Here is a 26,923-nt window from a genome sequence, read left to right on the forward strand (position 1 = left end):
ATGTTTTTTTAAAAATAAAAAAATTAAAAACCCTTAAACCAACCACTTCTTTGCTAGGTGCTTCATCAAGGTGCTTCCATTGACCCCCTTCACCTTTACTTCCAAAATATTGAATAGTGCCACGGAATGAATTGTGTGCAAAGGTGTTTGTCCAAAGATATTGGATAGCTTCTTTTGTAATTTGTAATTTTTAATCAATACTTCGTTATTACATAAGTAGCTGAGAGTTTGAAGAAAGTAAATTCTACTCCCAAAGTATGTTCGAAACCTAAAAATCTCACTGTGATCCAGAGCCAGATTTTGAAATTTGCAAATAGACTTGGTTTGAGTTCCACCTTTGCGTTGCTTATCTGTGTGGCCCTGGATAAAATAGCGAGGAGATCAATTGCTTTTAACTTTAATCTGAATCTTCAAAGCAAAATGCATCTTTCATATTTTGCTTTATGCCTTAAGTTTTATTATATGGCAGGGGATATTATCATTAGTTAGAGTATTTCTGGAATTTGAAGCAGGTCGGTCATCCCTGTAAATGTCATGGAGACAGGGCTGTAAGTGCCACTCAGTTTCTTTCCCTCCTCTTTCTTAAAGCTTTGTCATTCACCATCGCCTACTGTCTTCATGCCATATTCAATATTTATTATGCATCATAAATTGTTGAAAGATAGACAAGATTCTGGATATTTCAAAATTATTAATTCTTCCTTAGTGGAGACAGTTTGAGAGTCTGTTTTCCACACCAAAGATAAAGATTTTGACTGAGCATGCTGCTCAAACTTTAGCAAAAATTAGACATCATTCATCATAATGTTATATGTGTATTGTTATGGACTGAATAATTTTGTGCTTAAAGCTTTACTTATAAGCAGTGTTTCTACATCTATATTTATAAATATTCATGTGACATATGAATCTGCAATGTGAAACCCACAGATACCAATGGTCTACTGTAATTCCACTTATGTTGACATTTGACTTTTCAGTATCAATATATTCCACACTCTGGAATTTTTCTAGTGTAGAGAAAAAGGCAATCATAAACTTGGGAAAATCTCTTTTATACATTTGTGGAAAAAATATTTTCTTAGTTTTCAACTTGCTTTCAAAAATAATTGTTTTAATATCATAATTCATTATCCAGTATTCAATGATTATTCACTAAAAGAAAAATGGATCAAGATGGTGGTTACAAAGGTGCAAGGTCTTCTTTTTTTTTCTGTCAGGATTAATGTATGTACAACATCAAGCATGTGTAAATAGAAAAATGACTGTAAGGATCAATGGGTGCAGAGAGATTAGCATTTTCAAATGGCCGTTCTTGACTTTGTAAAGGAGTCATTGCTTATTTGGATTCTTTACCTGACCCCAGGAAAAGCTGCTTCAGTTCAGTGTGTCAGTGGAAATATAGAGGAATGGTCACACACGTTTGCTAATAAGTACTAGGCACTGGTATCATCTCACATAAGAAGATAAATGTGCATGGTAAGGAAAAAATCCTACAGACTATTCCAACTTTAACTGACTTGTTGGAGAATTACAAGTCACATCCCTTCTCTCCTTACATCTATTCTTGACCTAAGTTATAGTTTACTTACAATTAATATTGCATTGTTCCTCTCAGTTCTTGGCACTGTCTTCTGGATGTCCTACCTCTTGTATAAAGTATTTTTGTTACCCATCTTTTGGCTGCCATTCTCCCCAAACTAAAGCTAAGTGGAACCTTCCAGTCCTCTTCTACTGGAAAAGAACTTGTATCAGTTGCAAAAAATATTAGGGGAAAGCAAAACTCTACTTGTGAAGGAATATTGTTTTGCCCAGTGTCTCGTGGGTGGAACTTGTATTTTTGTCGATGGGTCATTTTTCTGAAAAGAAAAGAAAAAAAGATAGAAATGCGTCTGGCATGAACAGAAGCATAAGGGGCATTGAGAAATAAACTTCGGAGTGGCTTTTGCACAGCAGAGGTAGGTAAAGGTCATAACAAGCTTTTCCTGGGCCGTATAACTCAAAGTCCTGAAGATGTCAGTTGAATAAGAGCTCACCAACTAAGTTCTTCCTCAGGAGACATCGGCCACCCCCTCACCCTCTGTCATTGCCCCCCCCCCCCTTACTTTCCTCATTCCCTAGCTCCACTAAATCTACATTCTACCACCAGGTAGGCATTTAAAAATGCTCATTCCTGTAAGTGTTTAAAATATGCAACAATTCAAAGCCCATCCCCAGCCACTTCGCACCCACATGTCCCTAGAAATAGCACATTTCTGTAAAACAAAACTACTGTCTCTCTACGTGTGTGTGTACATATGAATGTGTCTGCACACGTGAATGTGTTTGCATTTGTATGAAAAAGACAATTTTTCAAAAAGGAACAAAAAGTAGAGAATTTTGTATTTCGGTGGTGTTTTTGTTTTGCGTTTTGTATTTGCACAGACCATTTTAGGATTTGCAGTCTCAACAAAACACTATTAAAACAAAGAATCTAGTAAAATATTTGTGCATGTTCTGCTAAACAATTCTAGCAATTTTATTAAGCAATACCTTTATTATTTTTGAATATTCTTAACAGACTGGAACAAAACATTTTTTTTTATTCAAAACAAAATATGCATACTATACGCATGTCGCAGGGTTAAGTATGATGCAGAGATTAAAGTTTGTTTGAACAAAAACAAATGCCTGGGGGGATTTCATAGCTATAAAGTCAGTAACTAAATTTTGTTCGCTAAGAGGACCTTTTCTATGGTTTTCCTTCATCTCTCGGCTACACAGCAAACATATCTGAAGTGCACTTCCCAAGTGTAGTTAGAGAATAGGAAGGAATGTAAAGTATTTTTTTTTAATTATTTGTTTTGTTTGTTTGGTTTTTTAAAAACAGCCCTTATTAACTCTTCCTTCCACTGATTCTACTGTAAACTCATAAAAGCCTTTTTTTAATATATATATATTTATATATATATAAAGCAAATTCATAGACACTCAGCGGGTGAAATGTTCCCACAAAAAGAAAAAAGTACAAACAGAGCGATCAGATTTCTCCTCTTTTCTTCAACTATCTAGAGCATGTTAGAGTGATACAGTTTTTGTACTTGAATGAAAATGGCTAACCTATTTTTTTTTTTTTAAGAAAAAGTTCTTTTTTTTGTGATAATGCAGAATTGCATACACTTTATACCTGGAATAATTTAAAACCATATGTTGGGGAAGTCCTGGAGTAAAATCGTGTATATTCTGTATACTGCAGGTGTTTGAGCATGTCTCTACTATCTCCTTTGCCAATGATGAAGGAGGAAGAAGAAATCCAGATTGGTGTTCTTGGCCTCTTTGTCCCCTTACAAGGGCCAAAATGGGGTCCCAGGTCACTGCAACAGAACTGACGTCACAATGAAAGTCCACCTTTGCCTCTTCTCACCCCGATGCCAGGAGGCCACTCGGAGCCACCTGACCGGTGAGAAAGGGCTGGGGGCCTTGGGCAATGGGAGTGGGAGCAAAAAAGTTCATGGTAATTTTCTTTGCTTTTATTTTGTTTTCAACATAAAAATATGTTCAACTGTCTGATTCCACCTATCATGGGGAACACTTGTTTGTTCAGCTAACCCCCTTGTCTGTTGTCTGCTCCATTGCGGGGTTTGTGCAACAGCGGCTAAGAGGCCTACCAGAGTGTGCACGTCCGTTCACTGTGGCCACACAGACAGAAGCAAGCGGATGTTGTATGCTGAAGGGAGAGAGGAGGGCCAGAGGAGGAAAGGCTGGGGAAGGTGCGGGTTCTCAAGGCAGGAGGGAGAGTTAGGAAATTCTTTTTAATTTTTTTCTCTCTTTTTTTTCTTTTTTATGATTTTTTTTGTTTTGTTTATTTATTTATTTATTTTTTTTTTGCTATACCACAAAGTCATAGCAATCATTCCTCTAATAGAAACTGACAGGACATAGAGACAGAACTATCTGATGAACATACACAATGACTAGAAATATATATATATATAGAGAGAGAGAGATAGAGAGAGAGAGAGAGACAGTGAAAAGACTTAGTTTACCTCTGAGAAAGCATCCCCTGAAATAAATCCTGTATTAACAAGTGCAAAAAACAAACAAACGAAACCAACCCAAACCAAAAACCAAAGCGAATTAAACGCCCAAACATTAAAACACAGTGTATAAAATGGTGTGAGAAATAGAAGTCCCTTGGCAGCCTTTCAGTCAATAAAAAGCTGTGCGTGTGTCCTTGTTTGGATTCAGGCCCATCTTTTTCCATGTTACCCTACAGGCCCCGCAAGAAGTGATCGGAGGGTAAAAGCACCCAGTCTCTATGACATCTGACCAGTTGCGTTTTCTTGGCGGGGCCAAGGCTGCTCTGGTGACCCTTGGCGGTGATACTCTGTCCTTCCCCTGCTACTCCTCATTGGCCGAGCTTTCCTCCAGCGTGTTGATGGCTCCAAAGCTCAGTGCCGTGGTGTTCTGTGCAGCGGAGGCTGTGAGCACTGTATGTAAGAGAATCAGTACCAGGACACACAGTTTGAGTCTGCTGTTGCACAGTCTTGTCGCTGAGGAAACTGGGAGCGACGTCCTGTGACGGGAGCCACTGTTCTCCACCTCTCCTTTGGATGGGTTGCTTTTTGGCTCCTGTCTCCTGACGTCACAGCATTCTGGTTCATCATTGGTGAGAAAGGTCTCGTAGAGCCCTGCAGGATGAAGACAGTGGATGGTTAACAGGGAAGGAAGACCTGGGAAGGAGCTCATAGTAGAGAGAAGCTGTTATGTCAGCGTTCTGACCCACAAAAAAAAAAAAAAAAAAAAAAAAAAAAAAAAAAAAAAAAAAATCATACAAGTAATGCAGCATTTTGTAAAGGGAAGGAAAGTCAAGACAGTCTGGATAAACAGTCAACTGTTCTCTCAAACCAGTCCTTTTAAGTTCCTCACTGTGTTCTTTTTATTTTCCTGGTGGTCATTCTATGAAAGCTCTGGGTTGTGACGAATATAGAATGAAAGATGTTATTAGATCCAAATCATAACCTGAGGTTCTGAATCAACTTGGTGACCAAGGACATGCAACAATCCTTTTTCTTTAACAGGAACCTGACTAATTAATGAATTCCTAAAGTAACATTAACTAGTTGTGCTAAGTGAAATAACTAACCAATCAAAATATCATAGCTATAGGAACCAACTCCTCTCATGCACCTCACCATTTCCTCTATTCCCCTGTGTTGGGGGGCAGATATAGAATGGGCATAACTATCTACACATCCAGTAGGTGACCATTTCCTTTTAATTTATTTCCTAAATATTTCTTTTATTCTCCCATATGCTATTCTATCGATGACTGCCTAATGGGACCATTTGAGGCTTAAATGAAATAAATAATGTAAGCGCATCTTTTGCCTGTTCCACTACAGGAGGAGCCACTCTCTGCTCTTGGTTTTCTCCACTTCGAAAAACTATCCTCACTCAGCACTGCCTTTCAGTGAATACCTATCCATATCACACCCTCACTCTCACACTCTTTCTTTTTTATTCCCTCCTGGAGAGCTTCTTCTCTTGCTCCCTTCCCTTTTCCTTCTTCTTTTAAAACTACATATTGTTCTTATATTACAATTGATAGATGGGTAGTTCTGAAACTTTCAAAATGGTGAAAAGAATAAAACCACTGGTGCCTTAGCCAGTGGCTCAGTTGGTTGAAGCATCATTCCATACACTAGAAAATGGTTATGTGTTTGACTCCCGGTCAGGGTACGGCTAGGTTGTGGGTTCCATCCCCATGTGGGATGCCTAGGGGAGGCAACTGATCAATGTTTCTCTCACATCAATGTTTCTCTCTCTCTTCCTCTCTAAAATCAATAACACATAATCTCAGGTGGGGGTAAAAAAAAGAAAGAAAATAACTGGCTACTCACTATCTTTCAACATTGTTTCTTGCTATATTATATTAATACATATGTCATGTTTTATGTAATTGTATAAACCATTTTGCACTGGACTGAAACATTGTCTCAAACTGATATAATGAAGTTTCTACACAAATTTTATTATATTACACTCAAGCTTGAAAAAAACTAAAAAATAAGAATGGAGCAATTGGAATGATTAAATTAGAGTTTGTATGTAAAGTGCTTGGCTCAGTGCCTATCACATAAATAAGCTTTAAAAATTGGCTACCATTAATAATAATAGCAATTAATAGTGAGTCATGACTCCACATAAATAATGCAATCTAAAATATCCTTTCCTCTCTCTCCAGACTCATTGCTACTGTTCCAGCTATCCTGAACTCCTCCCGGCTCTTCTCAGAACACGTGGTACTTTCTCCCAAGTCTGTATCATTGTCCAGGCTTCTTTCCTTCCTGGTATCTTCTCCATCTACTCATACAACACCTATTCACATTTTTTTCTTCAACTTCAGCTCACAGAAAATCCCTTGTGTGAAACCTGCACACACATGCCTGGGCTGTGAGTGCATCTTGTGTAACTTCAAGAGAGCAATTATTATTAGTTCTTTTACTCTCAATTGCTCATTTTCATGTCAATTTCCTTACTCATTTGTCAACTTAAAAGCAAGAAATATGTATTTTCAGCTTTGCGTTCCCAATGGGTTGCAGAAGACCTAAGCAAAACAGATACTTGATGAGCATTTATTACATGAATAAACTCAATATATATTTATTTAATAAAATAATTTATTAAATGATATATTATACACTGCAATCTTCAGTTTCCTTGAAAGAAATGAACAATATATCCTTATAACGATGCTTACAATATTCATTTCTTCTTAGGCATTCAAAGGTAAACTTCACCTTCGCCTAGATAGAATATGGAAAAAAAACTGAATTAATGAGGTCTGTAGCTGCGACATTTTTATTGTATGATATTTTCTTATATCATATAAGTTAACTACTGGTAAGACTAATCATTTATTGAAGCATAAGTTTTCCAAAATTATACTCTATACGGAAGAGAGTTTACAGTTAAGATAAAAATAGAAATCTAAAGGTCATTTAGATCAACGTTTTAGAATGTTCATAGTCAGAAAATGTTTAATAATGTCACTCCAATAAAAAGGTCTTCCAAAAAAACAGACCCGTAAACAGGGAAGCATCGATCAGACTGTCAAGCCTCTCAGAGGGAAAGTAGGGGAGGGTGGGAGAAAGGGGGATAGGTCGACCAAAGGACTTGTTTGCATGCATATAAGCCTAACCAGTGGTCATGGACAACAGGGGGTGGGTATATGTGGGGAGGGGTTTGGGATGGGAATGGGGGGATGAGAAACAATTATGTGATACCATAATCAATAAATTTAAAAAAAAGATTTTCCAAGTTAGCTCAATAGCTAGATTGCTGATTTATAATTATCAATAAAGTTAGCTCAATAGTTAGATTGCTGATTTATAATTACCAGTAAAGTCATTTCAGAAAAGTAACGATGTTCAATCAAACAAATACATGTATTCTTCTTTTTGACTGACAAAATGAATACTCTATATCCCCTGTGCATCTTGTAATTTGAGTTTTTATTCAGACATACATGCATGTATTTTAACAACCACATAAAACTTCTTACAAAATAATAAAAAAATGTCCCTACCCCCATCCTGAATTCTTTCTTCTTAGAGTCAATTGTAACTCTTTTAGTGTCTCTGTACTTAGCGCCATATTGTAAATAGCTTGCTTTGTGCTTTTTTTGAGTTTTCATTTTTAATGTGAGGATAAAACATTCCTTCTCCTGCTTCCTCCAGCTTATATGATCCCCACCATACCACCACCATCCCCATTCCACCCTGGTAGTGAGTCTGCTGTTCATTCTTTGCTTTATTAGGATGTTGTAAAAACAATGCTAATTCAGACAAGTAGTAAATTTTAGTTTAGTTACCATTATTAAACCATTTTTTCCCTAGAGTTTTCTATGTACTTATAAATTCAATCCCAAATATTTTACCAATTATTTCAATTGAGTCAGATGTTCTATCAAGTTGATCTTTCTGAAGAAATATCTCCTGGAGCCTACCACCTGGACTGGTTGTTTTTTATGCCTGGTACATAACTACCAGCCTGAAAATCCTAATAAAGTATCCTCTTGGGATGCTTGCTGCCTCTCTCCTTTGGACTCCCTATTTCTTATATCCTCTGCCTCCTTTTTCAAATTGGTGGACCATGTCATCTAGTACAAGGAAAAGCTCATGGGAGTAAATGTCTAAAAATGTGTTTATTTTACTGCATATTTAATTGATTGTTTGGCTGAGTATGAGATTCTGGTTTAGAAAATCTTATCCTTCAAATGTACTCGAGCATCATTCCCACATTAAATTGTTGGACCTTTGGGACGTGTCCTTTAATTTTCTTATCTCATCTCTCCTATTTGATATCACTTCATCCCTTGCTCTGATTTTTGGAGGGTTTGGTGAGCTTTATCCTGTAATAATTTTATTGAGTTTTTCTCTCTTTTTTTCCTACCACATTTTAATTTCCATGAGCACTTTTATGTACTCTCAATGTTATTTTTTAAGTGTTCTCATTTTATAATTGCAATATATTCTTTTATTGGTCTCAGATATTTGCAGCTATTTTATTTCTCATGTTTTATTTCCTCTCTGCATAGGCTCTGTTTTCTCCAAATCACTTTGTTGATTTTTTTGTTTGTTTGTCTATTATTATTATTATTATTATTATTTGCATGGAAAGCCTGCACATTCTAGATTGTCTGCCTCTATGAAAAAGTATTGGGATCTCGGCACCCAAAACTGATTATGAGCTGTGAGCTGCACTGTAGAAGGACCTGCGTCAACTGTTCTGATGGAGACATTTTTTAAATGTCTTCCTTAGGTTGTTTGGGTTACCCAGAAAATGTCCAATATCTGTTCAGCAGTGTGAAAGCTGGGCAGCCAGTTTCCTTAGAGCTGATGGGAGAAGGCAGTTTGGTGGGGTAAGGGCTGGTGGAGAATCTCAACCTTCAGTGTGTATGTGGCACTCACTTAATCCCCATTTTGGGCCCCTACCTGAGCTCCTCCTGGTGTCACCAGGACAATAATGCTCTGGAGTCATCTCTGAAAATATAGTTCCCCTCCTCCACACACATATTCCAAGTCTTTTCTCTAAGGTGAGGAAGGGGAAATTGCGAGGCTGGAGAGGTGGGCATGGGCTATGGAGATCTATCAGCTTCTTAAACATATTTTGTTGCCTCCTCCAAACGTCTTCCACTGTCAACTCTTGTGCCTGGAGGGAGTCTGGGAATTACAGATGTGCAGTCTATAAATCTGCTTGATGCTTGGTTTCCTCTCTGCTGCTTCTAGCCCTCAACAAAGCCTTGAGCAGGCATCAACATTCTTTGTTGTTTCTAAGAGGTTTGTGGTTACTGTCTCCTTATCTATTCTTCTATTCTTTTGGATGTATGCCTCAAAACAATTTATTTTCTTTTGGGTTTGCCTAGAAAATGGTACTGCTTTTTTCTCTATATCATTGTGCCCTGTCTTGAATTCTGACAGATGTCTGTTTCTCTGTTAGATACATTTATGAATAAACAGGACCTACAGCCTGCTAAGTGTTTCTTGGTTTATGTGATGGACGGTGGGGTGCATCACCCAGAGGTCCCCCAGGACATGGACACTTGCCCTTCCATCTGGGAATGCTGTAGGCAACTAGATCCCACCTCAGTGTCTTCCCAGATACCACCCATGGATGAGCCTTACCTAAAGTTTCTGGGACCCTGGGCAGCTGCCTTCAAGAATCAGGGAATCTGTGAACTGCCATCCCAGCCTCAGACCTTTTCCCTCTTCCAAATCCTCCTTCTCCGACTTCCTCACAAGTATAGTTCCCAGTGTCCACCCCAGTAAACCATTTGCACACAGACATGCTTCCGGGGGAAGCCTACTTATAGCAGCTAACTCTTCTCATCACTCAAAGGAACTATAAGAACATATTTCCAAATGAAAATAATAATAATATTTTAAACTATAATCATATTGCACAAATATCTAAGTGATTATGGTTAGAAAAGAAAAGCACATTTTCAGATCATGAAACGTTGTTCTGATATATTTTGCTTGCAAAATGTTCTATTTGTAATATATAATGAATCATTGCCTGCTATTTGACATTACATAAGAATAATTATAGAAACTATTGCTCAATCTTATAATACCAACCTCATGGAGGTTGTTTTTTTTTTTTGAGGATTAAAAAAATACATATAAACTATTGAGAATAGTACCTAGAGGATAGTAAAATCTCACATAATATTTTAATTATTCCCATTATAAATTAGGAAGGAGGTTAAAATACATATAATTAAAATTCTTTTGCTGATTTCAATTAGTCTAACCCACTCACAGAAACACCTTGTTTTTCACTGCTCAACACAATTACTCTATTCTACTATGGTCATTATAAATATTAGTTAAGTACAGGGAAGTCAAATATTTTCAGGAAATCCTTAGAATAAACACATGATATTATTTAAATGTAATCCTTCATTATCCCAAGCAATTTACCTTTTATCATCTTTAAATCCAAGGAGTTATGAGACTAATTTTTCTTTTCTTTTTTTAATATATATTTTATTGATTTTTTTACAGAGAGGAAGGGAGAAGGGATAGAGAGCTAGAAATATCGATGAGAGAGAAACATCGACCAGCTGCTTCCTGCACACCCCCCACTGGGGATGTGCCCGCAACCAATGTACATGCCCTTGACCAGAATCGAACATGGGACCCTTCAGTCCACAGACCGACACTATCCACTGAGCCAAACCAGTTTTGGCTGAGACTAATTTTTGAAATATTTGCACTAGTAACTAATTTAATATATTTTTTTTAATCCAAAAGTTTAGAAAACAGTGAGGTAAAAAGAGGAGGAAAATCACCCCAAATGTGAATTTGTTAGGATTAATACAAAACAAAACAAAACAAAACAAAACAAAACAAAAAAACAGTTGGAATTTATTTTCACCATTTAAAAGGATAATACAAACATACATTTACACATACATAACATTTGCATATGATATATAGATTTTGAGTTATTATTTTTTGTGTGGGAACAAACTGTAATATAGTTTCATCTTTTTGCATGTGCCTTTCCAGTTTTCCCAGCACCATTTATTGAATAGACTTTATTTTTTCCACTGTATGTTTTTGGCTCCTTTGTCAAAACTTATTTGCACATATACATTTGGTTTTATTTCTGGGTTCTCAATTCTGTTTCATTGGTCTGTGTGTCTATTTTTCTGCCAATACCTTGTTGTTTTGATTGATGTAGCTCTGTAGTATAATTTGAAGTCAGGTAGTGTGATAACTTGGGCTTCTAAATTCTCAGGATTGTTTAGTCTATTTGGGGTCTTTTGTGGTTCCACAAAAATTTGATGATTTTTTTGTTCTATTTAACTAAAAAATGGCATTGGGATTTTTATGGGGATTGCATAAAATCTGTATATTGCTTTCAGTAATATGACCATTTTAACTATATTAGTTCTTCCAATCCATAAACATGGGACATCTTTCCATTTTGTTGTGTATTTTTTAATCTCTTTTAATAACCATTTGTCATTTTCAGTATATATCAATAGGTCCTTCACTTTCTTTGCTAAGCTTATTCCTAGGTACTTTATTCTTTCTGTTGCCACTGCAAAATGAATTTTTTTTTCTTCATTTCTTTTCCTGAAGCTTTCATTGTTTTTTTTTTTTTTTTTTTTTTTTTTTTTTTTTTTTTTTTTTTTTTTTTTTTTTTTTTTTATTTTAACACTGTTTAAGTCTATATAACGGCTCATCTCATAGAGGAGGGGACCGGAATAGGTTAGACTTTGTTGCTATAGCAAGCTCAAATTGTGTCAGACAGTGTCCATCATCTGCCACAGAGTGTTGTGAAGCTTTCATTGTTTTAATCTTTATCTTGTTCTATATCTATAAGTTTCACAATGATTAAAATGGAGATTTTAATCAATTTACATTTATTTTAGATTTGTAGTGCTTGGTCTTGCTTTCAGTAGATAATAACATTTCCAAACATTTAAAAGAAAGTTTCTTTATCATTCCCTTTGCTTTCCATCATATACTCTCTGAGCATATTTAGATTCATATTTTCATAATTTCTTAAATGTATGCTGTTATTCATTTTATTAGAACTTATATTTTTAAAAATTATATCCATTTGAATCTAAATGTACCTAACTAATAAGGAAATTAAAGTTTTACTTCCTTAAACTCCTTATCCCACAACCTCTTTTGTCTATAATCAGATGTTTTATACTTATTTATTGTCAAATTACTATCATTTTATGTCTTCCATACCAGTGGTTATTAAAAATATTCACATATTATTTTATAACAATCTCAATTCAGGGATTATTTATTTGCAATTAACAGAAACCCACTGGAGCTAAGTTATGTGAAAAACAACAACAAAAAACAGGTGGTAGAAAGAATATTAGAAAAATTCCATCCCATTTAATGAAATACAAGACCAACAGCGTGCCAGGCAATATAAAGAACAGCATTATAGCATAACATGGAGTTGGGTGTGCTTCATCTGAGTGGCAAACATTGCACTGTAATTAATCTGTTGCCTCCTGCACACCCCCAATCCCTCGCAGGCAAATCTTTGCTGCTTTTCGTGTATATGTGCAAACATGACTTCATTGCTTTGCTCTCTTGGTCAGGATTGCTGGGTTCCAACGACACACTTCTAGGGAAGCAGATCTATTTGATTTGTTTTTCTTGTCCAACCAGTTACCCTCAAGAGAGATTCCATGTAACTAACAAAACTGAGAAAATTTCTCTTTGAAAGAAAGGTGTGACCTCAGTAATTTTCTTCCTAATTAAATGTGATATTTTCCTCTTGCATCTTGCAGAATATTCTCTTCATTTTCAAAATTTAAGAACATTTTCAATTAGATATAATTTCCATAATTTTGGCAGAATGAGGAGAAGCATAGTTAGATAGATGGATAGATAGATAGATAGATAGATAGATAGATTTTTTATAGGAGGAAGAGATAGGGATAGAGAGTTAGAAACATTGATGAGAGTGAAACATCATCCAGCTGCCTCCTGCATAACCCCTACCAGGGATGTGTCCACAACCAAGGTACAAACTCTTGACCGGAATCAAACCTGGGACCCTTCAGTCCTCAGACCGACGCTCTATCCACTGAGCCAAAAACGGTTTCGGTATAGGAAGAGTAGCACTTTTATCTGTCAATAGGGTGTCTGTAAACTCAAGATATTTCCTCATATATCTTTGATTCTTCCTTTCTCCAGTTTCATGTTTTGTATGTTTTCAATTTATCACATCGCCCTGTCATCATTTTTATATTCTTCATCTCCACTTTGAACTTTGTCTTTGCATTCTTTAAGTTTATCTGCCACTTTGTTTTTCCCAACTTCTCTATGGTTGATATTGTACATCTATATAGATTTGCAGTTTTGTCCTGAAATATTTTATTTTTTTAATCTAAATCCATTGTTAGTTTTCCACTTCCCAGCCAAATTCCCATTCACCCTTTTCTCCATATTTTAAAGGGTCCTTATATACTGAATTTTATTGAGAGGATATGGTAATAAGTTTATTCTTGTAGAAACTTTTCTCAAGTGTATGCTATTCTGCCTTTCAAAATCTGTCTCCCTTCTTTTATTAGGTTCCGTATTTCATTTATGTGTGCTAAAGGCTGAATGAAATCAAAAGTATTCTTAAAAATCTAAGTCCTAGTACCACAGAAGGTGACCTTATTTGGAAATAGTATTAAATGACTTAATCAAGTTAAGTTGAGGTCATTTTGGGGCCATAATCCAATATGACCTTTGGAAGTTTTTTGTTTTTGCTTCTTGTTTGTTTGTTTTTATGTTGGGAGTGATTACCTTCATAATTATAAACAATATATTCATGCAACTATTTCTTATTTCAGTGATTTTTAGATCATAGCTAATTATTCTCAACTGAGATAGCTGAGTAAATTCATGTCACTATAATTATGTTTTACCCTATTAATCCCCAAAGTTGGCCAGTCCTTGCTTTTGTTCTAAAACTATCGATACAGTTACATTTTCCTGTTTTTTGTTCCATATGTTAAATTTAAAAATTAAAAGTAAAAAATAAAAGTCCTTAATTTAATTTCATTTAATTACAAAAATTATTCAAATTATTCTAAATACAGGCATGGGGAAAAGTAGGTTTACAGCTGTTTGTATGGAAAATAAAACACTGGTTAATAAGTAATAACACAAGAATAAACTCTGTTTCACATACTCACATCTGTAAACCTACTTTTACCCACCCTTGTATTAGGCAAAATAGATGATCACTTTTTAGACTTACCAGTTCATAAAATTTATGAAAATGTTGGTAGCTTTATATTTAAATTGTCTTTTATTTTTTAAGTAATCAGAAAAAATATTATACCATCATCCTTATATCACTAACTTATCCAGATTTATAACTATACCAAGTTCAATGTTGTAATATGAACAGTTTACTTTGTTGCACAGATATTATCTTAAAATTTATTATTACTGTATCATCAACATGGAGATGCTGTATTATCCTCTTTCTTCTGTTACTTGTTTGTTCTACAGTAAAACTTCAGTTTTTTTCATATGTGATGTATGGAAAGTAAACTTTCAAGAGTATGTATATTTAATTTTAACAAACTTTATTCTGTTTAAGAGATATTTCTCCTGGGCATCACATCCTACATTCATAATCTTTTTCTTCTAATACTGTTGGCAACACAACTTCACTGTGTCTTAGTATCCAGTTTGTGTGTAAAATTCTTATTGATGTTTAACAAATTACTACAAATTTAGCAGCTTAAAACAACATGAACTTATTTAATTACAGTTCTGTATCTCAGAAGTTAGAAGGGTTGACTGGTTTCTCTGCTCTGTGTTCACAAGTCCAAAATCAAGATGTTGGCAGGGCTGATTTCTTTTCTGGAGCTTATAAGGAAGATTTGCTTCAAAGCTCATTCAGTTTGTTAGCAGAATTTGGTTCTCTGTGTGTGCAGGACTGAGGTTCCAATTCCCTTGTACGCTGTTGGCTGGGTTTGTTCTCAACTTCTAGAACTCGCCTGTCCCCACTCCTTAGATTATGGGCCCTTTCTCCACCTTCAAAGGCAGCAATGGCACACAGAACCTTTCTCATTTTTCCAGTCTCTCCAATCTCTCCTTCTGCCATATCTTTCCTGTCTCTTATATGGTGTCTCTCTGATCGACTCTGCTGTATTCTGTGTTTTTTTCAGGGCCCGTGCATTTAGATTGGTCTAAGACAGATAATCCAAGATAATGTCCCCATCTCAAGGTCTTTAATCTTAATAATATTGACAAAGTCCCTTTTGCTACGTAATACATTCACTGGTTCTGGGAATTAGGTCAGGGCCATCTTTTGAAGGGCGCATTATTCAGTCCCTCTGGCCCCCAAAGATTCACATTAATGCTACATGCAAAACAGTCACCCTATCCAAGGTCCCCAAAGTCTCCAACCAATGCAGCATTGACTCAAAGTGCAGAAATCTCTAAATCTCATCAGTTTTAAATCCTCCCAAATCTCATTACCTAAATCATCTAAATTAGGCCTGGATGTGATCTGGGCATAACCCATGCAGAGATAAAATTTCTTTCCATCTGTGAAGCTAGAGCAAGTTATGTTCCCAATGTACAATGGTGAGACAGGTGTAAACTAATAATTACAGATATTCTGCTTCAAAAAGGGAGAACATGGAAGAAAAATGGGTCCAGTTCAAATTTGAAATCCACCTACGCTAACTCCATTAGGTTTTCAGACCCGGGAAAAATCCTCTGTGGTTCTCAGCTCCATCCTCTGGGTTCCAAGCTTTGCCCCCTCTGATTTACCCTTCTTTTTTTTTTTATGAACAGGAGTATATATTTGGAGCTGAGTAGTTTCATGAGCATGTTTCTTGCCAGATAATGGGGGGGAAGGTGTCCAATGGCCAGCATTTCTTTATTTTATCCCATCTCTGTTCCTTTTAGTCCAAGCTGGCAGTATTTTTGCTGGTGTAACATTCTCAACAACTTTGTGAGAATCTTATCTGTGTCACAGGGATTCACTCCATTTGATAAGAAGCTCCTCCACGGATCTTTCCTAGATAATAGTTTCTCTATTTTTGGCTGTTGCTCAGATGGCTGAGGGTATCTTTAATCTCCTCAGAAGCCTTTTGTGTAACTGAACACTCTGACCTTGCAAGCTTTCCGAGGTGTCAGAATGGTTGCACAGCCACACCCTCGAGTATTTTGTTTTGTTTTCTCTAGAAATATGCTTTCCTGGCAGCAATGTTTTAAATCTCTCACTGTCTTGGTAGACTGTAATTTTTCCAAGTCATCAAATCACGGATTCTTATTGTTTCAGTTTTCTAAATTTATCTTTGCCTTTTTGTGTTTTAGTGTAGGCAGTAAAAAGAAAGCAGGTAACACCTTAAACATTTTGCTGGGAAATCCCCTCAGCTTATAGAGCCAACTTCACCACTTTAACCATTTCTGCTTTCCATGTAACTGCAGGTGTAAACTATCCTGCTAAGCTTTCTCATACTATATATCATGTTTCCAATTTCTATGAACACATTTCTCATTTCTTTCTAACCCCTAATCCACAGCCTCTACAACACCTATTTCTACTAGCATCCTTTGCAAGGCAATCTGGGTTTTTTCTGTCATGCCTCTCAAAATTCTTCCATCTTTCCCCACTGCCTACTAGCACAGCACTTCTATATTTCTAGACAATTATTACAGCAGCACTCAACTTCTAGTACCAAAATCTATATCTATTTTCTATAGCTGTTGTAAAAATTGTCACAGATACAGTGGCTTAAAATGACACCCATTTATTATCTCAAAGTACTGTAGGTCAGAAGCCTGAGTTGGTTCAATTGGTTTCTCTACTCTGTGTCCTGAGGCTGAAATTAGGGTATTGGCCTTTATTATTAAGGCTGATAGCGAATAACAGAATACAGTTTCATGTAATTGTGGAAGTGAGATTTCTGTTTTCTTGCTGGCTGTTGACTGGAGATTCTTAGCTTCTGGAGGATACCTGAATTCCCTGGCTCATGGCTCTTTTCTCCATCTTTAAAAAAATATATATATATATATTATTGATTCTTTTACAGAGAGGAAGAGAGAGGGATAGAGAGTTAGAAACATCGATGAGAGAGAATCATCAATCAGCTGCCTCCTGCAAACCCCCCATTGGAGATGTGCCCGCAACCAAGGTACATGCCCTTGACCGGAATCGAACCTGGGACCCTTCAGTCCACAGGCCGATGCTCTATCCACTGAGCCAAACCTGTTTCGGCCCTTTTCTCCATCTTAAAATCTAGCAACAGTGGGTGAGTTCTTCCCATTATTCTATTTCTCAGATCTACTTCATCTTTGTGGCCAACCCTTCTGTGTCTTGTGATTATATTGGGTTCACTTGGATGATCCAGGATGATCTCCTTACTTTAAGGTAAGCTGATTAGTAAATTAATCTTATGTGCAAAGTCCCCTTTATTATGTAATGTAGCAGATTTATAGGCATAAAATCAACGCAGAGCTTGGGGGATCAAAATCCTGCTACCACACTGATATCCATACTCTCCTAATTTCATGAGGACTTAAGTTGCTTATCCTCTATGAAATCTCTTTGAATATTTCATATATCTGTTGTACACTAAAATCTGAAAAAGATATGTCTATATATAGCTTCTTTTAGTAGGCCTTCCAATCAGAAACCATGGTTTTCCTCCATTGGATAAATTCCTTCAAGGAATGCTTTGATAATTTATAATTTCCTCCACTTCCACCTTTCTTTTCTTTTTTTGTTATTGTTCTTTCCTTATCTGGTTTACAGTCAGTGGATACTGATCCTTCCACATAACATTTTACACTCTTGTCACCTTCAATTTCAAGTTTGTCCAGGAGGCACAATTCTTCATAGCATGGGTGCATGGAGATCAATTAGACAAATTGCAGTTCCTTCCCTCTGACTCCCAAAAGTCATTCCTGTGAAGGCTTGCTCACATCCTTCTCAATAGCTCACTCATCTTTAGAAAGCAGATAATGGTATTTGTAGGCAAACACCACCATTACATAGATAGGAATGGGAATGACCATATTTCTGCCAATAGTCGTTCACCCTCAGGGGATTTCTGGTGTTTTTATTCTGCTTCCCTCTGTACTCCCCATAAACAAAACCAAGATCATCAAAGAATCCTATTGGAAGAGCAGTTCTCACCTCTGCTGAGATCTGTTTTAGAGCCTGCTCTGGAGGCTCTCCCAATTCTGGCAGTATGCTAAATGGTACATCTGCCTTTTCTCTTATATATGCAATTTTACTCTGTTTTAATAACATCTCATTTTCTAGGTTTCATTACCTCTTGAATGTACCTTATTTTGTAGTTTTTACTTCAATTTTCATAGGTTTAGAGACAGTTCAGAAGTAAAATTTTGACTTTAGCTTGCCGATTTGAATCAGAAGTCACACTCATACATAGTATCAAGACAATTTTTCTTTTTCTGTAAATTATTAATGTTGCAGAAACAGTTTTTGTAATTAGTGTTTCAACTTTAATATCTTTTCATTTTATATTTGCTACATAGTGATTTCACATGATTATAATTTAGGGTTTATTTAGAAATTACTTACTGAAATACAAAATCAACACTGGCATAAAAATTGTGCCCACTATTTTTTAAAGATAATGATAATAAAATAATGATTTCTAGAGAATTCACTAATTTTCTAGTTATTTTATAATTAAGCTGGTAAAACAATATAAAATTAGAGGGCATGTAAAAATCACACCTAGAAAACAATTTCCAAATCAAAGTGAACATCTGCAAAAAGAACTAGACTTATGAATGTTTTATATATTTATAGAGTATTATTTTTAAGCAAGATAAATTGTTAAGTAATTAATATATATAGTTTAAAGGATTATTTCTTTTCTTAGGGGTATAGGAGCACGTATATCAGATATGTATAATGAATAAAGCCTAGAATCACTTTTATATCTAACTAATATTAATAGCATTATATATTTTTTTCTTCTAAGTGACATTGTTGAAAGTAAGGATCATTTATTCCCTCCATGCTGATACTCTAAACACCTAGCAGGCTGCTTATCTCCGAAAGAACATACGTATTTGCTTAATGAGGGGAAGGAAATAGGAATAATACATGCACTAACACCTTGAGTTGTAAGAGAATGTTTCAATTGAATGCATTAGATAACAAGACAAATCAATGTGACCTAATGGTAAACTGTATGTACACATATTAGAGATACGTGACACAGACTCTCAAGAACAGGCCATACAAATAAATACATGGCTGCATAAAGGCCTGTCAGAGCTGAACGCTAATTATATATTATATTGCTCTAAAAAACTGAAAATTATGCTAATTAAACTTAAAATCGAATGCCCACATTAAAATGGCAGAGATATTCTACAGTGAGTTCTCTCATTCTTTGAAACCTATGTATGCTAAGTTGATTAACTCATTGGGCATTTGAAATATCTTGAAGCTAAGCAGAGAATTTCCTCAACAGAGTCTAAAGTTTTCCAGGATTTTACTGGAACAAAGACTGTCTGCAGCCAGAGAAAATAGAGTTTAAACAGAAAACTAGCAAATGCTGTTAAATATCATATTTCACATTGTTGTTTTCCCCTAAAAGCTTACAGTGATTTTTTTTATTATGAAAAATGTATTGTAAGAAACTAGAAAACAGTTAATGAACAAAGAAAATACACACTCACCAAATATATCATTTAATTTTCTCTAATGAATCCTTTAGTGGTTGCCTTCATGAAGACTTTATAGGGTGGTGTGGAGGAAAGCCATAGCAATTACTGGAAGAGAGGTTAGGCACTGGAGGGCAGCTGTTTGCATCTGCACCCAGCATCAAAACAATGCAAAGTTCAAGCACTGAGTACTGGGGGGCAGAAAGACTCATCCTTCTTCTTGTTCTGATAAGCTACCATGTACCAGGGGCTCCAGGTGGATCTGGTAAAAGTCACATGCAAAAGGAATAAAAAAAAAGCTCAATTCCTTCTCTTTCATCACTAGGAACAAAGTATTGTTGCAAGTGGCTTTCACTTTTTCGGTTGGATTGCTCTCACAAGAAGGAAGGGTATTTAAAGGAATTTCTCAAAGTACATTCAAGAATTCACAGAAATTTGTAAAAGTGTGTCATGTGAATCTATATTACAGGAGGATGTGAAAAAAATTGGATCTCTCTCCTGGGATGTTTCTGTGACTTCCTGTTGAGCAATATAGTGAGTTCAGCGTCATTGCTCAAGAAGCTATGTTAAGAAAACTATGTTCCTTGTTAAGAACAGTACCTATTATGTTCTATTTCTCTTTATTTTTGTTATTTTTCTCTGGAAATGGCTCAGTGGGGTTCACATATTGTAAATCAGTGTCATTAGTTACTATATATCTCAGTCTTTTTTTAAATTTAGAAATCCTTGGTAACTATGAGTCTGTAAAGGAAATATCCTTGAAAAACAGGAAACTATGTAAATAATTCTGTAGCTGCAGTATCTCAAACCATGAGTTGTGATTGAAGAGACAGTTTTGCTAATGCTTTGATCCATCAATGTATTTAGAGTATGAACAACATTTCCTGCCTTTCTTCCTAAAGAGAAAACCAGACTTTCCGTGTAATCACAGAATACATACAAAATTATCCCTACGTCTGTGTATACTCATGCATATGTAGACACACGTTAATGGCTTCAAGGCATGTAAACACCTCATAAATAGACCCTGACTTCAGAAATATGCTTTATTTTCAATGAGTTAAGGGAAAATCATTTTCCTAATTTGATGCACCAGTTTTTGAAACACTAAATGGGAACAAAAACAGTTGTGATTTGAATCAAAATGATTTTACTCAAAACAAATGCCAGAACTTATGTTGGCAATACACTGACTCTAATGAAAAGAAAATATTCTAGAACAGTTTGTGGAACAGATAAGAAAACCAGTCTCAATATTTCAAAGTCAATATGAAATCTAACAAAGAATAATTAACCACCTTTATTTTTCAGATTTGAATTGAACTGATTTCCAGTAGTTTTGACATTTGAAGTAGGACATTCAAGTGAAAATAAAGTAATATAAAAAAATTAGAAAAAAACATTGGAAGCAGTGGCATTAATGGCAGGCAGGTAGATGTTTGAGGGATGGACTGTGGGTCCATTTGAAGAATATATCACTCATTAGAGTGCATACTTCCACTAAAAACAAAGTTGTATCATACAGTCACACATATTTTCCACTGAGTGAGATTCTGGCACATCAGTTGCCAAAGGAAATGTCTCAGGCAGCAGCATAATAATTGTTTAATCTCCTATTTTCAAGACCAAGTAGAGGGGCATAATTATGATTCATTTAATCCAATGGCACCTTAAGTTATTTCTATGTGTTTCTTCCTGACTATTGCTCTCTGGTATCACTGATTTACATCTGACTTCGAAAAAGCAAAACTCAAATATTCACCCAATGAAAGGAGTCTAACAATGGCTGCTAATTTGTAAAAGAATAAGGTTAAAGTGATAGAGACACAATAAAAAGTTATTAGTCTCTCTCTCTCTCTCTCTCTCTTTTTTTTTTTTTTTTTTTTTTTGACAAATAAAACCTTAGTTACAACTCTTATTTGAGATATATGGTCATTCCTTCAATGATCTCTATTGTCTTCCATGGATTACTTTTATGTGTGTGTATTTAGCAAGACCTATTAAACAGAGAAAATATGTATGAAGAATAATAAAAGGATGTTTTATATTTGTCTCCCAGAAGCAATAAAATCAATATAAAGCAATGTTTTGAATGAGAAGTTAGGCTCCTTGGTCCCCTCCGCTTGACATTTATAGTGTTTGTTACGTCAACCATTCTACTCCAGGTGAGTAAAAGTGCATTCTGTTTTCTACAATAAACAAAGATGTTGGGAAAGGAAAATGTTCATGGTAATGACAGAGAGAGAGAGAGAAGAAAGGAAGAAAAGTATGTATTAAATTAAGAATTATCCCTAGCTGGTTTGGCTCAGTGGATAGATTATTGGCCTGTAGAATGAATGGCTCCAGTTTCGATTCCAGTCAAGGGCACAGGCCTGATTATGAGCTCAATCCCCAGTAGTGGGTGTGCAAGCTTCTTTCTCATCATTGATATTTATATATCTTTCTCCTATCCTCCCTTCCTCTCTGAAATTAATAAAATGTTTTTAAATTAAAAATTAGACAATAAGAAGCAAGTAAAAGAGAAAGAAAAAGGACCAATGTAAAAGAGTCTAATATTATAGCACTTAAAGAATTGAAAAAAATAAGGATGTGTAATATTTTACTTATAACAATAAGAAATATTCATTATAGCCTTGGCCAGATGGCTCAGTTGGTTAGAGCATCATTCCGTACACCAAAAAAGTTGCAGGTTTGATTCCGGTTCAGGGCATATAAGTGGGTTGTGGGTTCATTCATTCCCTGGTCTGGGATGGTAGGTTTGCAATTGGTCAATGTTTCTCACATTGAGGTTTCTCTCTCCCACACCCTCCTTCCTCTCTCTAAAAATCAATAAGCATATCCTTGAGTAAAGAGAGAAAAATACTCATTAAAATTCCTTGTGCCCACAAAGGCCTGAGAAATGAGGGGTGTAATACACTGTTGGGGAAAATCTCTGTTCTTATAAACTTTCTGAGTTTTGGACAATAAATATCAAAAGCCTAAAGGTTTTATGTGGCCTTTTACCTTCCAAGTGAAATCCATGAGTTTAAGGAAATAAATCAGAAGTGAATGTAAATAAGTATGCATACAGCATTTTTATATAGCAATAATATAAATGAAAAGTTTTACAAATAGTAAATAACTTACATAACTTACATTATACTTATTTGCTTTATTATTATAAAAACTAGAGGCCTGGTGCACAAAATTCATGCACTGTGGGGGGGAGGGTATCCCTCAGCCCAGCCTGTACCCCTCCAATCTGGGATCCCCCTTACAATCCAGGACTGCTGGCTCCCAACTGCTCCACTGTCTGCTTTCCTTATTGCCCCTAACCACTTCTGCCTGCCAGCATGGTCACCCCCTAACCACTCCCTGCCAGCCTGATTGATGCCTAACTGCTCCCCAGCCAGCCTGATTGCCCCCAACTGCCCTCCCCTGCTGATCTGGTTGCCTCCAACTGCCCTCCCCTGCAGGCCTGGTCTCCCCTAACTGCCCTCCCCTGCAGGCCTGGTTTTACCCCAACTGTCCTCCCCTCCTGGCCTGATTGCCCACAACTACCTTCCCTGCCAGCCATTTTGTGGTGGCCATCTTTGACCACACAGGGGTGGCCATTTTGTGCAATGGTGTGAGGTTCAATTTGCATATTACCTTTTTATTATATAGGATATTAAATTGTTCTATAGAAGCACATTTAATAATTTGAAGCACTACTAATGGTATAAAATGATTTCCCCTTGTGAATAGATTGTAGTTTTTTCTTATTATTTTATTTTTGCATATATGCACATACATTTATGCACATAAATGTTTTGAAAATGATTAAGCATACATTTTAATTTTCCTTACTGTATTTGACCAAAATGGTTAGATTGTCAAAGACATGCATTTCTTTAACTATTGGGTGGCATAGGAGCAGTAAGCCCAATATTTAAGATGAGAATGCTTTGAGCTGTCACTGGGCACTTACCAGCAGAGTCACTCTGGGAAATTCACTTGGACTTCCTTGGTCTCCTTGGAGACAGGGGCAGTATTATAGTGGGTAACTGTTATTAGTGTGGGGAACATCTATTGTCCCTTTTGGGAATAGCATCCAGATTTTATTTGGGAGAATAGTCCTCCCCCACTTGTTGGATGCAATGCAGGTGGGGCTGGTGTAGCAGCTCCATATACAGAAGGGCCCTAACTAACCTAACTGAACAGGGCATTCCATTCTCCTCCTACAGGGATTGCTCAAGTGTGGGCATGCAACTTCAATCAGGACTGTGCGGCTTTAAGGCAAGACTCCAATGAAAATTATTGGGAATGAAGTGATACCATCCTGCTGCAGTTTCTAAACTGAGAGGTTATAAATACTTAGCTGCTAGTAAAATCAACTAACAAAGAGAGAAATTGAGCTCAGAGGAGAAAAAGATCTAAAGCTAAAGCTGGAGCCAGAACTAGAAGAAATAGTTCCATATCTATAGTTAATATTCCCATGTATTTCTATGTGTCAGTATGTCTACATATGTCAACATATCTATCTGTCTGTCTGCTTGTCTATCTATCCATCTATCTATCTATCTATCTATCTATCTATCTATCTATCATCTCTAATAAATATCCTGATAATTATCTCTGGAAATTTCAAGTATATGAACCAATAAATTCTCTTTTTGCTTAAGTCAGTTTTAGTTAGGTTTCTTCCACTTGCAAGAAACATCACCAATTCATCCAGTCTCCTCACAGAGACACTGTCAAGATTTAATGAGATCATGTAATTTAAGTGCTTGGCTGAATGTCTTGTGCATACTAATCACTCACAATTACTAGCCAGTAATAATGCAGGGAGTAGTTATAATAATAATGGTCATGACATATATACACAGTAAGCTAGTCTGGAGGCTATTAAATCTTCATCACGGAGTTTATCTTTGTTTAGGAAATAATTTGTTTAAACCTGGGAAAACATACTTTCTCTGTATTCCATTTTCACTTCTGTAGAGTTCTGATAATAACTACACTCTCCATACTTATATCCCAGGAAAGTTATAAAGATATAGTAATTTGTTTCCTTCCTCTGCTCTATTTGTTACTTGACATGTAATGCCTTCAGTCCAGAATTTATTTATTTCTGCAGATTAACATGAACCACATCTGTTAATTTTGTGTCAAACACCACAATCTAGCATAATGCCTTGTACATAATAAATATTGTAGGCAAAATGACAGGCCCCTGAGATGTCCACATTCTCATCCTCAGAGCTTGTGAATATCTTGTAACATGATAAATAAGAATTAAGGATGCAGGTAGAATTAAGGTTGCTTATTAGCTGAACTTATAATAAGATAACTTTGGATTTTGGAAATGAGACTAATCTAATCACATGAGCCTTTTAAAAGGGAAGAAGAAGGCCAAATCCTGGGTAAGAGAGATTTGAAACAAGCACACATCTTGTTCCCCTATTGCTGACTTTGAACATGGGGGAAGAGAACCACAAGCCAAGAAATGTGGGTGGCTTCCAGAAGCTGGGGATATCCTTGGTGGACATCCAGCAAGGAAAGAAGGTCTTACAATATAAAGAGACTGAATTCTGCCAACAATCTGGATGACCAGGAACCATATCCTCTCCTGGAGCCTCCAGGAGGGACACAGCTGGTGGGCACTTTGATTTCAGCCCAGTGATATCCAAGTCCAACTATGGCCTAAAGAATGTGGTGCTAATGCATTTGTGTTGTTTTAAGCCGCTAAATGCAGGGCAATTTATTCAAGCAGCAATAGAAAACAAATGCAAGGGGTCTTTAGCAACTTCTTGTTGAATGAGTGGACATGCAAGAGAAAATACCTAGGGGAAAGAATACAGAACATAAATTTTATATGCATCCACCATCTGTATTCTTAGACATTTCTCTGTAGTGTAGAGGCATTTTATAATGAAAGCAGGAAGGATTTACAACCCTCTGGAGTCAAGCTTGAGAAATGAGAAAGTGACAATTAAGAGGAGGTTACAAAAAAAATTATTGTGAAGAGTACAGAAGACCAATAAGCTATGTTATGTCGGAAGTCAGATGGGTATTGGCTTCTACTGCTAGCCTTTCTGTGAACTTGGTGAAGCTACCTAATTTCTCTAATCTTTAGGGTTTTTTTATGTACTATAGGTAATTGTTAAGTATCCTGTTGGACAAATATGAGTCAAGAAAGCTCCACCTGCTACTTCATTCCTGCAGACATTTTGTAAGTGGTCACCATATCTATCATCTCCAATGAACCAGTCCAAGAGATCCCAATTATCCTTAGCAATCCAGGCCCGATAGTTTATGGAGCCAATGTGAAGCCCACCCAAGAGAGCTGGATAACAATGTGGGTCCTTTTAGCTCTAAAATTCTATGCCTTTACGTCTGAAGTTTCCCTTCATTATATGCTCACATTTGCTTCTTTTTGTGCTAACGATGGAGCTCGTGATGTTTAATAAATCTTATGTTTTTATTGATAAAAGTTTCTCCATGCTTTTAAAAGTTATTCCTTTGTGAAAAAAAAGTAAAGAAATGAACAGAGAAATAAATCATTTTTTATAAGGATTAAAACTTGGAATTTGAAAGCTACCTACAAATTTCATAAAACTGTTATATAAAACTATATCCTTCTAATACCACAAGAGTAGGCTAGAAATGACTAGATCAAACACATTCCCAAGTAAAAGACAATTTATTTGTATATAGCTTATTTGGCTTGATTTTTTTTTAAAGAAACCCTCTTCTCTTCAATAGACTTTATTTATTTTTAGAGTAGTTTTAATACTGAGCAGAAAGTACAAAGAGCGGTTATATTTTTCCAAATAAAAATTCACTAACTGAAATTTTCTGAGATGAAGGGTTTTTAGACTTGGACACAGCACACAAACCAGCATTGCAAATTGACAGTGGTTCTAAATGTCTTCAAAAGGAGAGTCATGAAATTTATAAAAATGATTTTATTTTATAATTTAAAATTAACTGTATAGGTTAATGCTCTCTTCTTCATTATTACTATACATAATTATTATCCTCTAAATCCTCTTGACTGAGCTCCCTGTTGCCCTTATAATTCCTTTTTATTGCTCCCTCTCCTCTAATCCTCTAAAATGGGAAATTTGTCTTCATAAAAGAGTTAGACATTATTCTATGCTTAAACACACAAATAGAATATATTTGTTTTAGTCCAAAATTGTTAGGCATTGCTCAGAGCTGCTGTAACAAAGTGCAACAGACTGGGTGGCATAAAC

The 26,923-nt window shown here is 35.9% G+C and overlaps 1 protein-coding gene and 1 non-coding gene across 3 annotated transcripts in view; both read right to left on the minus strand.

Annotated features, from left to right (window-relative positions):
- Positions 1-3,994: 3,994 nt before the first annotated feature.
- NALF1 (NALCN channel auxiliary factor 1) overlaps positions 3,995-26,923 on the minus strand; it is a 568,216-nt gene continuing 545,287 nt past the window's right edge. Inside the window, exons 3-4 of one of the 2 annotated variants that reach the window (XM_045588777.1) lie at positions 6,743-6,788; positions 4,608-4,670 (exon numbers count right to left, since the gene is read on the minus strand). In XM_045588777.1, the coding sequence (XP_045444733.1) occupies positions 6,766-6,788 (23 nt within the window). In that variant the 3' untranslated portion in view covers positions 4,608-4,670; positions 6,743-6,765. Of the gene's footprint in view, positions 4,671-6,742; positions 6,789-26,923 lie in introns of both variants that reach the window. The other variant, XM_036457991.2, reaches the window with a different exon arrangement.
- LOC118731052 lies at positions 11,717-11,840 on the minus strand. Its single transcript, XR_004991753.1, has one exon. It is a non-coding gene; the product is annotated as a small nucleolar RNA SNORA28 (small nucleolar RNA).

Source organism: Pipistrellus kuhlii, unplaced genomic scaffold (genome assembly GCF_014108245.1).
Source record: "Pipistrellus kuhlii isolate mPipKuh1 unplaced genomic scaffold, mPipKuh1.p scaffold_m20_p_3, whole genome shotgun sequence".
Taxonomy (NCBI): Eukaryota; Metazoa; Chordata; class Mammalia; order Chiroptera; family Vespertilionidae; genus Pipistrellus; species Pipistrellus kuhlii.